Raw genomic sequence first — 16,372 nt, forward strand, 5'->3', positions numbered from 1 at the left:
TGAACCAAAAGTCAAAAGGAAGAGGCAATTTATCCTGTCCCTGGACACAGGGCCAAGTTCCCCCATTGGTCAGTTGGTCCCCTGCCCAAGGGAATGCCCGAGACCCCCTGCCGCCATAGGCCAATATGTGGCAGGCAGATGATCTGGCCTGCCATTCGCTGGTTACCTAGAGCGGCTCAGAGCTCATCTGCAAAACCGCCTGCCTAGGAGGGCAAATGGACCTCTCAAACTTAAAACTTATTTTCTATGAAATGCAGGGGGAGAGGGAGGTATTCGTACAAAGACCACAGAGCGTTTCTCCTCCCCAGCTTTGGTACCAGAAATGTAAAGCCTCTCAAAATCTGCATAAACCCCAGCACAGTGGTTCCTCAAAATTCCCAACCATGGACCGCTTGAAAATTGTTGAGGTTTCTGGTGGACCATTTAATTATCTTTTTCCTACCTCTGACTGCAATTGTACTGTGCTGTGACAGTTGTTTGTTATATTTTGATGGCTTCATTTATTCCTTATATTGCATTTTCATGTATTACAGTTGCATGCCATAGAATTCTGTAGAAATCAATTGATAAAGTGTTCTAGTCTGCTGCAGACCACCTAAATAAAGCTCATAGACCACAGGTTGAGAAAATCCTTGCCAAGGGGATAGATTGTTTTCATTTTCTCATTTTCTCATTCTCAGTTTCAGTTCTTCACATTTGTTTGCATTGAAAAAAATGCTCCTGAACATTCTTCAGTGATTTAGTGTCAACTTGACCTGACATGTTTCTATGCAATTTTGCCTAACTAGGGGGCTCTGCCCCCCTGCTCACCCTGCTCACCCTTGTCACCAACCACCTCCCCTCACATTAACCTCCTAGTGCTTCTTTTTAGCACCCTGTGCAACTTCTAAGCTCACATCTGGCCTTCCCAATGTTTTTGTTTTTTTGAAGCCACTTACGTCTTCTATTCTGCACCCATTTTCACCTACACACACTGGTCCTACATCCCCACCTTCTGTACAATCCCCTTCCACACATAACTCCTGCATGGCCACCTGGTGATAGCATAATAAATGATGTAAAGAGGGAGCTACAGCCCAAGATAGGTAAAGAGGTAGTAAGAGAACAGCTAGCTACTTTGTTGTTGCTTAGTTGCTTAGTTGTGTCCGACTCTTTGTGACTCTCCATGGACAATAACATAGCTACTTTAAATAAATTTAAATCTCCAGGGCCTGATGAACTGCATCCAAGGGTACACAATAAGTTTTTGGATGTAATCTCAGAGTTGCTGGAGGAAATTGTGTGCCATCTCCCACCCCTAGCCGCATTATCTCCTTGTCAGGACAATGATTCACAGCAGGGGTTCTTGACCATGGACCCCTAGGCCATGGCCCCCTAGGCTTCCATGCGTGGACTTTAGGGGCCCCATCAACCAGGCACCAAAAATTATTCTCCCTCCCTTTATTTCCTTCTCGTGCCTTAGAAAATTGTTTTTGTGAAAAGAATTCTGCAAAGGGGCTCCACTGCTTTCATCAGATTCTAAAAAGAGCCTATGAGCACCTGTGCTCAAAGGTTAAGAACCACTGATCTACAAGGAACAACAAGAAACATCTACGCTGTGGCTAAAAGATGAAGCCCTTGCAGAGAGAAGTATACTTTTGCAATGCAAGGTCAATGAATTCCACTACCAATTGTATCAATGCCAAAAGGTAGATTTTATTAGATGATGGGCAATAGGTAATAGAAACAAAAAGCAGTTAAGAAATTGACCATAAATACAAGTCATACAGACCCAATGCAGTGTCTACAATCACAGGGAATATAAGCAGTTAGTGACTTTCATAACATTGTATTTGTACTTCTGCATAAGATCGAATATATCAGGGTATAGTTTCTTTGGAGGATCCAGACCCCATAAAAAATCGCCATGCTGCCATTCAGGAATATACTTATGGAAAACTAAATTAGAGATTTGAGGAAGAAACAGCTGAATATCCTTTCTGTTTATTACAATATCATGTCCACCATACCACACAGCAGTTGGCACAACCATGTCTTCGATTTGATAGAATGGAGGAGTTGTCTGTGGATGAAAATATCAGAATGATTAAAACGGTCTTCATCTGCCAATCTTAGATTTTACCTGCTTTCTTAGCTGTCTGATGGTTCATATGCAGAACCATCAAAACTCTGGGATGTGTGACCTATGTATCTGGAAAATGCTTCCTTGAGCATTATTATTATTAATAATAATAATAATAATTTATTACGGCCGTAGGCCCATACAGATAAAAACAAGACATAAATAACAGCTTGTGCACGTGGGAAAAAACAGCCGCTAAAACACTACTATAACAATAAAATACTATAAGATGGAATGGCATACTACGCCTTAATTAGCTTTTGGTGCTCCTTGGCAACGCTTTTGGGTAAGGACAGCGACCAGGAACCTAGCCACTTTCAGGGTCGTGTGGGTATCCTTATCCTGCAAGATTTGGGCAAGGTAGAATTTTGGTGGGGTACCCTCTAGTTTCTGTATGATTGATCCCAACAAATTTGCCCATGGCACCTTGAATAAGGGGCAAGTGAACATAATGTGCTGAAGCGACTCCGGCGTCTCCTTATCACATTCGCACATGGCGGAGGCTTGGCCCTTTGAGAATCTATGTCTCAGGACATTGGAGGGGAAAACGTTAAACCTCGCTTTGGTGAAGGCCAGCCTATGGGCAACAGTCGAAAGGGAGGAGAGGTATGATGGAACGCAGTAAGTTAAAGTGATACCAATGTTCTGGGGCGAACAAACACCTCCCCCCAGCATATAATTTTGCTGTAAATCGATGTCATCCAGTCTTTGGCGGATCAGTCTTTGAGCAGTGATTTGATCTAGTTTTAGGGAATCTAAGGGAGAGATTCCAAAGCTCAGGAGTTTGGCATGAATTCTGCTAGTCCAAAGGCTGGAGAATTCATCTCGCCATAAGCATTGGACAAGGTAATGGTCTGGTAATTTATGCCACAATGATAACCAATAATTGAAGACTTGCTTCCACAGGCAAGTTTCTAAGGATGCGATCTTCAATTCTAGTCGCATGGCTGCGTTGCTTACGCACAGGGGGAGCATTAGGAGCCGACGTAGGAATTGGTTTTGCAGAGTCTCAAGAGGAGCAAGGTCTGTCATCACGGCCCAGAGCGGGGCAGCATAAGCAAGCACGGGAACCACTTTTGCCTTGAACACCTTTAGGGCCGAGGGAACATGCAAAGCTCCATCCGAAAAGAAAAATCGGAGGAGTGCATATGACAGAGTTTTGGCCTTGTTAAGGAGGTGTTGAATTTGTGCTTTCCACCCCAAATTGTATTGAAAAATAACTCCTAGGTATTGAAATTTTAGGACTTGCTCTATTTTTGCTCCACCTTGAGCATTAGTATCAGATTTTCTTCTCCATTGTATTAATGAATCTGTCACATATTAATTGTTTACTGTGCATTCTTGATTTATGTGTAGGACAACTGCTTGACTGGATTGAGCATAGGATATACCAACATTGTGGGATGTACCATGACATTGAGGATGTGTATCAGGATTAATGTGCATGCCTGCTAAAGTTCAGCTTGGCACATTTAGGCTCTGGACTTAATCGTCTTTCAGGTAGCAGTGAGCAGGCTGTAGAAAGCTGCCCATATGACTTCAGTTTTGAAGTTCTCAGAATATCTCTTTCCTTCTGCCATTGCATGGCTTCACAGCTGCTTCTACATTCATGCTTCTACAACAGTTTTGAAACTCTCTCTCTCTCTCTCTCTCTCTATATATATATATACACTGTATATACACACACACACACAAACACACACACACATGCTGAACATGTGCAGCTATATATTTTTAAAGCATTTCAAACATGGCACCACCATGACTATAGGAATAAAACTGAGTTTGCTTCTGCTGCTCTGAGGTTAAACACATCTCCTTGGGAATAAGCAACATTCTGATGTAAGAAAAGGATAATATGATTTCAAAGTACAGTAAAAGAAAAGAAAAGAAAAGAAAAGAAAAGAAAAGAAAAGAAAAGAAAAGAAAAGAAAAGAAAAGAAAAGAAGATCTCTAACCACATAAATGCCAGGGTGGTCACCCCTGATTATAAAATCTTATAAATTTAATAAGCAAGGGGAAATGCTGTGGGTACCAGCATCAGCTTCGTTGGAATAATGCATGCTGGCCGAGGTGCTGGAGTCCACTGGTCTGCCACTGGTCTGCCACTGCCAGCGCTATCTGGTGCTCTTTATGTGATCATTTGGGCTGTGGAATCCGGGACCTCAGCCATGTGTCCAGTCATAGCTGCACAAGGAATAGTGGGAAGCATCAAGGGTTTACCAGGAGAGGGATGGGACCTAGGTTTACAGTGTTGGTATCCATCTGTCTTGGGAGAGAATGGAGTGCGTTTCCAGGGGTGAAGTCCAACCACTGCATTACCAGCACCAAAGCGACCTCCTTGAGGCGCAGGCCTGGGCAGTGGGTATGGGGGTCCTGGGCTGCCCAGACAATAAGACCACCATCTTAGCTACACTGATGTGGTCCAAAGGAAGTAGAGCAATGCATTTTGGCACCAGCCTCACTGCAGAAGTTGCTGGAAGGAGGCATACAAGGCCCCACCCAACCGTCACCGAATTTGTGCCTGGTTTACTCCTGAAACTTTTCTTTTCTTTAACTCTTTACCGTATTGTATATAGCTTTGTTCTTACTGCCATAGTCAAAATATTTCAGTTCTCTTGATTTAAAAACCTATAAAATAAAGGGGAAAGTACAGAATTTTCAAATTTTTAATGCAGGCATCTTTATAACATGCACAAAGAACCCTGTCCCTAATCCCCGCAAAAATTGTGAAAACTTTTCCTTAAATAGATAGATGTGAACGTTTATTCTTCTGATTACTGTATTTTGGCTGTGATTATATTGTATTTCATGGCTATAGATAGTCATTCTAGGTTCCTACAAGAGGAAGGATAATAATAATAATATTGTATTATATGGTATAATATGATTATACAGTCAACAAAGATCTTGCTATAGGTTTTGAGCAATTGATATGTAAATAAACTATATTGTTGTGTATTTCTTTGTACACTTAAAGAATACAACCAATCAAGGTAGTCTACAATAGATTCCTAGACTGTTTTCATAAATTTGTGTGTGGTTTCGTAAAAATATATTATTATTTTATCTTGAAACATTTTTATATTTTTCTGTTTTTTTCAAATACAATCTGTTTTCACCAATATTTTGCATACTTTGCAAATTAATAAGTAGATGATATTGGAACTCGTATACAATCATTTCAAGAAATCAATCCTTAATTCATGTTCTCTATCCTAGTAATGGCCAAACTGTGTAAGCTAATGAGAAACTGCAATGTGCAAATTAAAACTTAACTATCACTATAATGAATAAAAAATCACTTGATGTTTGAAGTTTAAGAACTACTCTTTAGGCAATGAAATTGAAAAGTTCCTCTTTATTTCTTCTTTTGCATGACCCTATTTATTTCTTTATTTCTTCTTTTGCATGACGCTTTTGGTTTCACTGGCATATTATGATTGTCAGTTTCTACACCTGAAGACGCATATCGCATGCAACTGGGCAACTACACCAGCACTAACTCAGAGCGACAAAGCTCCTGTGAGTGGCAGCTTGTCATACACCATTTATTGCTATATTGTTTTTCATTTACTGTAAATTTCCTGTCACTTTCTGAAATTTAAAAAAATATTCACACACATTAAACATTCATTTGAACATCAAATGGCCTCTAAATTTTGAAATAAGGAAAAATATGCATTAAAGCTCACCTGGACCAAGTGGATTATGTTTTTTACAGAACCATAATCAGGAATAATTCCAAAATACGCATCTATTCGGGTCTGTGGGGGAAAATAAGTATGGAAATGTTTTTAAGAATTGAACTAGCAAAAAGATCACAAGCATTAGAGCAATACAATATCCAAATACCTTGAGAAATTGAAATGGATATTGTGGTCGTGAGTTTCATGCCAATTTGCATTTTTTAAAATATATATATATATATATACTATTTTAAGCATCATTCCGTGATCAATAAGCACAGGACACCTTTGCCCAGCAGCGCTGTGGCCCACAGATTGCGGAAAAACTTCGCCCAGTATGTGTAGTGGGCTCATGGGGAAAAACTGTCCCATGAGCCCTTGCAAAGAAGCATGGAAAGCCTATATAAGGCTGCTGCCTATGATACTCAAGGCCAATTTTCCATGAAAGCTTCACACCCGCCCAAACTGGGGTTAGAGCATTCACTGAGCAATTTGGGTCACTGGTTGAGAGGGCAAGGAAATAATCTTAAATAACTCAACCTGATTGGCACTTGCTTTACCTCCGTGAAATTATGGCCTTCCTTTGTTAGGTGAAGAATGTTGTTTGTATGAGGGCATGAATGCCACTGGGCAGAATCAACACACTATAAGGGGGGGCCTATAAGGGATCTGAGGTGATGATTGATCATGGCACCCACAAGCTTAGTGTTGGGGTATCTCCCCAGAAGGAATCTGCACCCTGGTCACCCAGTGAGACCTTACTTGCCTAGCTTGCACCTCAGGAAGAATCTGAACCACACTGGCTGACTCTCATGTAACAGGTTTGGGGCGGTCCAAACGTAGCAGATCCATTCTATCAACATGGGGCTTGTGGAATATTCTGGGATCCAATGCCATGCAAACCCTTACCCTGTCCGCTGCTGTCTGATTTTATCCCATCACCATTGTACAATCTTGTTATTTTGCTGCTATCTATGGGTCACATAGTTCAGACATTATTATTTTTTGTTGCTTGAGATCCATCTTGTGAAATTCTTGAAATTAAAAGATGGGCTATAAAGATTACAAATAAATAACAAGTTAAGTTGCAATGTCCTATTTTTCATCTGTTACAATTAAAGCTACAAGATCACTGTCTTCTGATGTATAGGGAGTGGCTGCTTTGTACAGCTCCAAGCACTGCAAGATGTCAGGCACAGAATGTCCTCCCCTCCCTTTGGGAACTTCACAAATAAGAATTGATGAGCAATTGATAGGTTTATAGTCCTTTGATTACAACATCATGTTGCAAGCAAAAATATACAGCTCTCCGCAAGGAGGAAAGTTGGCTACTCTGAATCCTCCTTCCAACTTCCAAAGCATTCAAGGCACCAATGGGAAGTTCCTCCCCCTCTCTGCCTCCTTTGCTCTCTGATACGTTCAGACCTCCAAGTCCATGGGGGGAGGGTCCCCCACACTCTCAATTGATGTCTTGACTAGCTGTCCCCTCCCTTCTGGTTCCCTTGTCATTATTTCACAACGGGTAACTCCTCCCTAAGCTGTTCAGCTCCTGTCTCTCTCTCTCTGCTTCTGAACACACTGTGGACAAGGGGAGTGACTCTTCCCCCTCCAGCTCTCCATCAGAGAAAAGCTGGTCTGCCATAGAATGCATCCCACAGTCCTCGTCTTCAGACCATTCTCTGACTCTCGACTACAAGAGCAACTTGCTGCCATGTTCTGCCTCCATGGACAGAGGCAATAAAGCTTCTGAACGCAAGTTGCTCTTGAGCTCAGGCCCTGCTTGAAGGTTTGGCCACCTGACTGGCTACTGTGAGAACAGGGCACTGGACTAGCTGGGCCATTGACCTGATTCAGCAGGTTCCTCTTAGGCTCTTAACTGGCCTCATCCCTGACCCTTCGACAGGCAAACAGAGATGAATGGGAGTTGGAATCTGACACCATCTGAAGGGCCACCAGTTTTCTACCCCGTGAGATATCAACAGATAAAGAAAACAACAAAAGCCATATAGTTTATCCCTTCTGTAATATACCAGGGTCTCTTCCACAAAGATTCTTCTCCATTCTGGCTCAAACATGTACAGACATGGTCACTCAGTTACACATTTAGGTCTCCAATGCTATACATGCATAACTTGAAGCATGTACTATTGAACTCCATCATGTTAGTTACTCAATATGCAATCCAAAGCATGGTTAATTTATCTTTAAATATTAGAATAAAATATATTGCTGTTGTGGGGACTGGAGTATGGTATTTTGCCAATATGTTTAGCAAAATAAAGAGTCAACATACCACGTTTAAGTTATTTGGATTGCGTCCGGAGCCAAGGGACATAAATTGGATGCAAATCTCGTCCATTACTGGATAGCTACAAAACTTATAAACTTCTCCTTACGCTGATTCAGAAAATCCCTTGTCCTACCATAGGTAAGCATGCCACCCAAAACTATTCCCTTATCCTTCTAAATCAAACACTCTTGTATTCTTTAGTAATAGCCATTTCTTTAATCAACTAATACACGCTGTTTCATAGTATATTTTAGATCTGGCAGTGAGAATCCGCCTCTTTCTTTTACATCTATTAAAATTTTATATTTAATCCTTGGCTTTTCCCAGGCACCAAAAATTATTTCAACCAATGAAACCAGCGTTGCTCAGAATGATGCTCCTTCCTTCTACCTCATAGTCCTCAGACTCCTCCTGCCGTCTACGGTGGCTTCTAAGGAAATCCCTTTGTGTCTGTTTAGCTTTCTGCTTTGAGACTCCTCCTCATCTGCCAAGTCCCTGACAGTGGCCCATCTAGTTCATCATCCTGTTCTGACAGTGGCCAAACAGATGCCGGTGGGATGCATGTAAAAATCTTATCTTATTTCCTTCTTGTGCCATAGAAAATTGTCTTTGTGGGAAGAATTCTGCAAGGGGGAGTCATTTCTTCCATCAGATTCTCAAAAGGGCCTATGATCCCCTCCACTCAAAGGTTAAGACTTCTAATCTACAAGGATCTCCGTCAAATGAGAACAGGTAATATCTATTTTGTGCCTAAAAGATGAGGCCTTTGCAGAGAGAAATGTGCTTTTGCAATGCATGATCAAGCTATTCTGCCATCAATTGTGTCAGTGCAAACAGGTAGATTTAATTTGATGGCAAGCAATAAGTAATAGAAACAAAACTCAGTTAACAAATTGATCATATATACATATTATACAGACGTATTGCAGCATCTACAGTCACATGGAATTGGGGCTGGCATATTTCCAACAGTGAAAATCCAGACAGAAAAGTTGTTTTCACAAATTCGCATAGATAGCTAAGGTATTTTTAAGGAAAATTGCCAAAAATAACACCTCCAACATGGGTTGTCATAAGTCCTAATGGAATATATGCAGTATATATGACTTTTGTAACATTTTATTTGTACTTCAGCATCAGCTTAAATATATCAGGGAATAGTTTCTTTGGAGCATCCAAACCCCATGGAAAATCGCCATGCTGCCATTCAGGAATATACTTATGGAAAACCAAATTAGAGATTCGAGGAAGCAACAGCTGAATGTACTTTCTGTTTTCTATAATATCATGTCCACCATACCACACAGCAGTTGGCACAACCATGTCTTTGATTTGATAGATTGGAGGAGTGGTCTGTGGATGAAAATATCAGAATGATTAAAATGGGTTTCATCAACCAATCTGATGGTTCATATGCAGTGTCATCAAAATTATGGGGAAATGGTTCCTTGAGCATTCGTTTCAACTTTTCTTTCCTAATGTATTAACGAGTCTGTCATAAATTTGTGCAGGGTTTATTCCTAAACCTTTTCTTCATCTTTTTTTGTGACCTATTAAGTTCAATGAGAGTTAATCCTAAATAAATATGCAGCTTTAACACATTGAAATCTATGACAAATCCCAATCACAACGACCCTTATAATTACCGTGTTGTATATAGCTTTGTTCTTACTGCCATAGTCAAAATATTTCAGTTCTTTTGATTTAAAAACCTATAAAAGAAGGGAGAAAGTACTGAATTTTCAAATTTTTAATGCTGATATCTTTATAAAGTACACATAGATTAAAAATTGGCAATATGAATTGTCAGAACCCTGTCCCCAATGCCTACATAATAATAACAATAGTAATAGTAGTAGTAGTAGTAATAATAATAATAATAATAATAATAATAATAATATAACAACAACAACAACAACAATGATGTGGTATGGTAAAGGTAGAAAAGGTAAAGGAGCCCTGGATGGTTAAGTCCAGTCAAAGGTGACTGTGGGGTTGCGGCACTCATCTCGCTTTCAGGCCAAGGGAACCGGCGTTTGTCCACAGACAGTTTTCCGGGTCATGTGGCCAGGATGACTAAACTGCTACTGATGCACTGAGGACTGTGACGAGTGCCAGAGCGCACGAAAACGCCGTTTACCTTCCTGCCACTGAGGTACCTATTTATCTACTTGCATTGGCAAATATGGTATAATATGATTATATAGTCAACAAAGATCCTGTTATAAATTTCAAGCAATCAAAATTTAAGTTAACTGTTTTGTCATGAATTTCTTTGTACACATAAAGAGCACAACCAATCAAGGCAGTCTATGATGGATTACTAGATTGTTTTACTAAATTTGTGTGTGGTTTTGTAAGAATATATTATTGTTTTATCTGGTTTTTTAAAAAATACAATCTGTTTTTACCAATATTTTGCATACATCACAAATGAATAAGAAAATGATATTGGAACTTGTATAAAATCATTTCAAAAATCAATCCTTAATGTTCACTATCCTAGCAATAGCCAAACTGTGTAAGGTAATGAGAAATTGCAGTGTGCAAATTCAAATTAATGATCACTTCAAATATAATGAATAAAAAATCACTTTAGGTTTGAAGTTTAAGAACTACTCTTTAGACAACGAAATAGAAAGGTTTCTCATTATTTCTTCTTGTGCATGACCCTATTTAAGGATATTTACTTTTGCTTTCATTTGCATGTTATTATTGCCAAATTCTATATCTGTAGAAACCTATATATCATATATCACATGGAACCAGGCAACTACACCAGCAATACCTCAGGGCAAAAAAGCTCCTGTGAGTGGTAGCTTGTCATATACCATTTATCGCTATATTGTTTTTCATTTACTGTAACTTTCCTGTCACCTTATGTAAATTAAAAAAAGAAAACCCTTATATATTCACACACAACAAGCATTCATTTGTACATCACCATGCAGGCCAGACTTTGGAGGTCTGCATTGTGATTCACTGCCTGGCACAAAACAGCCAATCATGCACTAGGGGGCGGGGGGAGCAGAAGTGTATATAAATCAGACCCATTTCCATGTTTTCCATGCATCAGAGCAGGAGACACCAAGGAACATACATAACATCTTGCACCACCCACCCACCCCCCAAGCTTGAGGAATGAAGTGCCCATATCACTGAGCTGATTATACACACAAGAAAACCTATGAGAAATACCTACTTTCATTAATCCATCAGGAAGAATGAAAAATAGCACAACAGGTCCACTGGTGTCCACAAATGTGTAGGAAGGAGCCAAAGCCATGAAGAGCTTGACTTTCTGAGCAACCTGTGGCCTGAGTGAAAAGTCAATTAAACCTGCCAAAGAGAAATAATTCCAGAATTCAGCAGCTTTTCCAGATATACCAGAGCCAATATGCACACTGAATCTTTGGGTCTCTCATACTGCGGAATGGTCTTATCCTAGTGGAAGAGCACATTCATGTGTGCTCAATCCAGGTGTCTCAAGGTAGGGCTGAGAAAGACTCCCATCGGATACCCAGGAAAGCTGTTGCCAGTAAGTGTTGACAATGCTGAGCTGGAGGGACCAACCGTCTGACTTGGTACTACAGCTCTCTATCTTCCTATATACTTGTCTGCCACTAGTTTGGAGAGGCCTCAAAACCAGAGACCTCAAAACCAACACTAAAAAACAGCACTTCAGTCACTGCTTGTTCTTTCAGACTGAATTATTAGATCGGAACTATATCTGTGATGTGAATTTTGGATTGTAAGAAGGTTTTAAAATTAAGGGCTCAGGCAGTAAATGGATTCCATTTGTGTCATATTACCGTATTTTTTGCACCATAACACTCACTTTTTTCCTCCTAGAAAGTAAGGGGAAATTTCTGTGCGTGTTATGGAGGGAATGCCTACGGGTGGCATGCCTACGGATTTTCCTCCTCTAAAAACTACGTGCGTGTTATGGTCGGGTGCGTGTTATAGAGCAAAAAATACGGTACTTACCAAGTGTCCCACCCTGAGACACGCTGAGAAAATACAACCCTTCTTGCTTGGTTTTCTGCAGGATGAAATTTATTGTTGCTGGAATATCATACATCACAATTTCATGGAAGCTGTAAGACATTACACGAACAAAATGCAAGTGAAGTTTTCTCCCCTTAGCCTCATGTTGCATTAGTAGCGCACACTATTAGAGGTGTGTATGGACTCTGCCCCAAATAATGAGGTGAATTGGGGTGATTTGGGCTGTGATCTCCCATTCCTAAAAGGGTTTGTGCCTTTAAAGAAAAGGTTAAGTGATTTAAACGTGTGGTTGTCCACCCACCGCTGCCCCATTGACATCTTTGTATTGCTCCAGGTGAACCCAGACCCAGGCAATCTAGAGCTTCATCTACACATTCCCAGCAAATCCCAGATTGGCCCGATTCAGTTCAGGATCTAGGATTCATCCAGAGTGAATGCACAGTCCTAGCTATTATCCTTAGCTACATCTCAGAGCTCCACAAATTCAGCCTGCATGAATATAAAGACATGCATTTTATCATGTTGATGTAGGCTCTAAAAATAATAAGAAAAGGAACCATAATCCACCATGTCCCATCTTTTGGAAGTCTTCCCAGGACTGAAGCACTTCTGACTCAACAGAAGGAAAAAAGATATGTTGGTATCAGTTATACTGCAGAGACAGTAATTATTACAATTATCTCAACTATCCAAGCTACAAGTTGTGCTTTATACCTGAAATTCCAAAATTCTTCTTGGTCAATTGACAGAGTCTTGTGTCTTCTAGACCAGCTGGTCCCTCTAGTATTTATTATCCAAACATCATAGCCAGCATCTGCTAGAGCAGGGGTCTGCAACCCGCGGCTCCGGAGCCGCATGTGGCTCTTTTACACCTTTGCCGCGGCTCCGGGGCGGATACTAGTGAGGGGAGGAGGCGCATTGTGCGCCCCGACACTCCCCACTGTGGCGGGCGCTGTACTGGTGAGGCATCTGATCATAGCCTGCATTTTTAATCAAGGCTTATATTGGCTTATATTTTGATCAGGTTCCTATATGAGCTTAAATTCACAAATGTGTCTTTTGGCAGGAAACCAGCAAGCAGCTGGCAAGCAGAGGGCCCCTGGTTTATTGTGGTCCTAAAAAGGCTGAGAAGCGAGGTCACTGACCTTACAAATTACAGAATACAATTAAGCTATAAAAACACAATTATTATTCCTCCCATTAGAGACTTAAGCCAAAGGGTGAATTGAAGAAGTTGCTTTTAGAACAGCAGCTGTTTCAGCAGGAAAAGGGGGGCTGTAAACTAAGAGGCTTCTCTCTGAAGTTGATTCTGGAAACTACTGTTTTTATTAAATTCATTCTCTTTGAAAAGGCCCTTTCCTTCTAAAAATCTATATATATTAATGTATAAATATATTGGCTTAAAAGTAATTATGCAAATGATTTAGAAATTAGAAATGTTAAATTCATGTTAGATTCTTATTTCATAGAATCATAGAATCATAGAGTTGGAAGAGACCACAAGGGCCATTGAATCCAGACCCCTGCCGGACAGGAGACACTATCGGAGCACTCCTGACATATGGTTGTCGGCCTCTGTTTAAAATGAAATTAAAAACCATCTGGTTTGCAGTGAAAATGGCAGTAGGGGCCAAAGGTTATCTGGTAATTAAGGTGCCTTGTCGAGGTTAATGGCTACTTGTTTGCCATTTATAAATAGAAGAAAATATAGCTCTCTGTCTCCCATAAAAGGTAATAGGAAATGGGTGTATCTTTTATGATTGGTTCTAGCAAACAGCCAATAGGAAATTCAACCAGACTGATTGGACAGAGGCAGCCAAAGGAGGAGCAAGGGGGCTGGGCTGAGGGAATATAAGTGCTGGCCATGAGGGCTGGAAGGGCAGAGCATTGGTAACCATATACCACTGTGTCTCTCATTTATTTGTCCGACAAATAAATTATTATTTTAATTTCTCTATTGCTGCGTTGAATATTTCATTCCAGCTAAGCGTTAACCACAAGCAGGGTGCTACACTGGCTGTGACGTCGCATGGGGGCAGTGTGTGCATTAGTCACGCACCGTCCTGACGTCACCTTCCCACCCACTGTCAGATCGGAGGGCAGTGGCGCGCATGCTTTAAATGTCGCAATGGTTTTGTGGCTCCCAGGGTTTTTTTCCTTCGGAAACGGGTCCAAGTGGCTCTTTTTGTCTTAAAGGTTGCAGACCCCTGTGCTAGAGCAAATCCTAGGCTATTGTTGGGAAGATTTGCAATCCAGATCCTACCTTCACTCAAAACACCATGTACCAGTAAAACAACTGGCCTAGGACCTGGGGGGGAACAAGAAAAGGGGCATTAGATAATATTGTAGACAATCTACCTTTTAGATAATTTCTGTTCACTTCATTAACATTGTGCGTTGTGATGATCTTCTCTAGTCCAGAATAGATACAATTATGTATATGAAAGAGATAATTGCTTCTAACTAGGTGATGTGCCATGGCTGTCCCACCTTTCGGCACTATTTAACAATAGTTTGGCTGGCCCTATTGATATGCAGAATGAGGCAGTTGTTTCAGGTAGCAGAGGATTTGGAGTGGGAAGTCGGAAGACAGAGCTTCATAATTACCATGTTACATGCCCTGCTGCTTCCAACCCTTATATCCTAAGATAAATGAATGATGTTGTCCCTTGGCTTATCTGAATGGCTTCTGTACATGGAATGGATTGGAGAGGGCTGTTGGCCTTCACATCAAGCAGCGAAATGTCTTGAGCAGGGCCTGACTCAATGGCGTAAATAAATCATTTAGTCCATGCCACCTCATTGTGAATGGCTCAGAAATAAGGTAGGGAAAGACAAAGGTGTTTAGCTGAGCTCAGATAGGAGAAATTGGGCAGAATATGGTACCCCTTTTCTGAATTAAATCACCATTTATGCACCCACAAAAGCTTAATCCAAGCACTTCATTCTTACTCAACATCACACAGAGACATAGACAAAAGAGCTTCAAATGTCTTCCTGGAAAATGAACTAATTCTAGTTAAAGTTCAACATCACCAGAAAGAAACGTTTGTCCAAACTGCAAAATGAAGTAGTTTAATTAATATTTGGTTCAGAGTTCAATTCAAATTATCCTTGGCAATTTCACTTAGCTTTCAGATGTTATAAGCTGCTGTGCTGCCATATAAAATATAGGTAAGAAGACTTAAGATCACATCAAAACACACACAGTAGGATATGTCTTATTGTCTTCAATCGTTCCGAACCTTAAAGTCCAAAGAGTCTAAAGCATAAAAATATTGAAAAATATTACCCCCAAATGAAGTTAATTCGCATTCAGTTCATCCAGCAATTATGGCAACTACTGTCAGGTGTAGTTAAAAGATTTTTGAACTAATTTAGTGAACTTCACTTAACTGAGCTAGTTAATTCTGAGCATTTTAAGCAAATATTTGTTTTCTCCGGGCTATGTGCATTCCCATAAAAATTACCTGTCTTCCCAGAACTGTGCATTCCATAAGGAATTCTGTTTGCTTGCAAGTAGTAGCCATCCTCTGTCAGGATTTCATGCTCTTCACTGGGGTATCCCCAATATTAGATTATTTCATTCTGCAAGAACAAAGAAATTCTCAGCAAATTGAGACCTTTATTCTAAATCTAGATGTGCTACATGGGATTTTAGGTACAATGGTGATGAGGAGAAGAGAAAAAAGTTCTGGATCCTGCCTTCCTCCCCCCCCCCCCTTGCTGGCTGTAATGAACAGAAGCAACCAGGAGGAGCTATCGGCAAACAATGTTTTAAGCATTAAACAGAAACTGTCATTTGGCCTTGGGGTCTGCTAAATTCATCCATTATAATCCATCGAGCCTCTTTGGGGTAACTCAGGCAGGCCTGGAAATCCTTCTGTGAAAAGCAAATGCTTTGGAATATCACTTAAAAGAAATATGTACAAATTATTTTTTTCTATGAATAGCCTGTTGTTTTCAAATGCATTTGAACAAGCAACTCACAATAGTCATGAATTCTTGGGGATTCAAGTGTCGTTTCCTGAGGAATTCTTCTGACTCTGTTGTCTGTTGGTTTAAGCACACCACTGCCCAAAACAGCCACATCGCTGACCTGTGTAAAACAATATCTGTTGTTTCAAACTCCTTAGCAAAGATGGGAAGTCTGTTTTAGAATGATTCTAGATGTGCTGAGGGCAGTGAGTGCAATTTTAGTTCTGATGGTGGTGTGCAGGGAAGAAATAATGGATTATTATCTCTCTTCTGAAAATATTAGTC

The 16,372-nt window shown here is 40.4% G+C and overlaps 3 protein-coding genes across 4 annotated transcripts in view; all 3 read right to left on the bottom strand.

Annotated features, from left to right (window-relative positions):
* Positions 1 to 16,292, bottom strand: part of LOC309532144 (lipase member M-like) — an 86,605-nt gene extending 70,313 nt beyond the window's left edge. The window contains exons 1-6 of the mRNA XM_082222153.1: positions 16,100 to 16,292; positions 15,580 to 15,697; positions 14,320 to 14,417; positions 12,824 to 12,924; positions 12,089 to 12,198; positions 11,304 to 11,440 (exon numbers count right to left, since the gene is read on the bottom strand). Of these exons, the coding sequence (XP_082078279.1) occupies positions 11,304 to 11,440; positions 12,089 to 12,198; positions 12,824 to 12,924; positions 14,320 to 14,417; positions 15,580 to 15,601 (468 nt within the window). The 5' untranslated portion in view covers positions 15,602 to 15,697; positions 16,100 to 16,292. The remainder of the gene's footprint in view (positions 1 to 11,303; positions 11,441 to 12,088; positions 12,199 to 12,823; positions 12,925 to 14,319; positions 14,418 to 15,579; positions 15,698 to 16,099) is intronic.
* LOC309532183 (putative lysosomal acid lipase/cholesteryl ester hydrolase) lies at positions 1,671 to 8,185 on the bottom strand. The gene is made up of 4 exons (XM_082222239.1): positions 8,105 to 8,185; positions 5,818 to 5,889; positions 4,688 to 4,753; positions 1,671 to 2,062 (listed from the first exon to the last, which is right to left on the bottom strand). Exons 1-4 carry the CDS (start codon positions 8,168 to 8,170, stop codon positions 1,790 to 1,792), a joined length of 477 nt encoding a protein of 158 aa, XP_082078365.1. The 5' UTR covers positions 8,171 to 8,185; the 3' UTR covers positions 1,671 to 1,789.
* Positions 8,921 to 16,372, bottom strand: part of LOC309532152 (lipase member M-like) — a 30,799-nt gene continuing 23,347 nt past the window's right edge. For both annotated transcript variants that reach the window (XM_082222165.1, XM_082222163.1), the window contains exons 9-10: positions 9,748 to 9,813; positions 8,921 to 9,454 (exon numbers count right to left, since the gene is read on the bottom strand). In XM_082222165.1, the coding sequence (XP_082078291.1) occupies positions 9,221 to 9,454; positions 9,748 to 9,813 (300 nt within the window). In that variant the 3' untranslated portion in view covers positions 8,921 to 9,220. The remainder of the gene's footprint in view (positions 9,455 to 9,747; positions 9,814 to 16,372) is intronic.

This window comes from Podarcis vaucheri (genome assembly GCF_965113315.1).
Source record: "Podarcis vaucheri genome assembly, chromosome: 5".
Lineage (NCBI taxonomy): Eukaryota > Metazoa > Chordata > Lepidosauria > Squamata > Lacertidae > Podarcis > Podarcis vaucheri.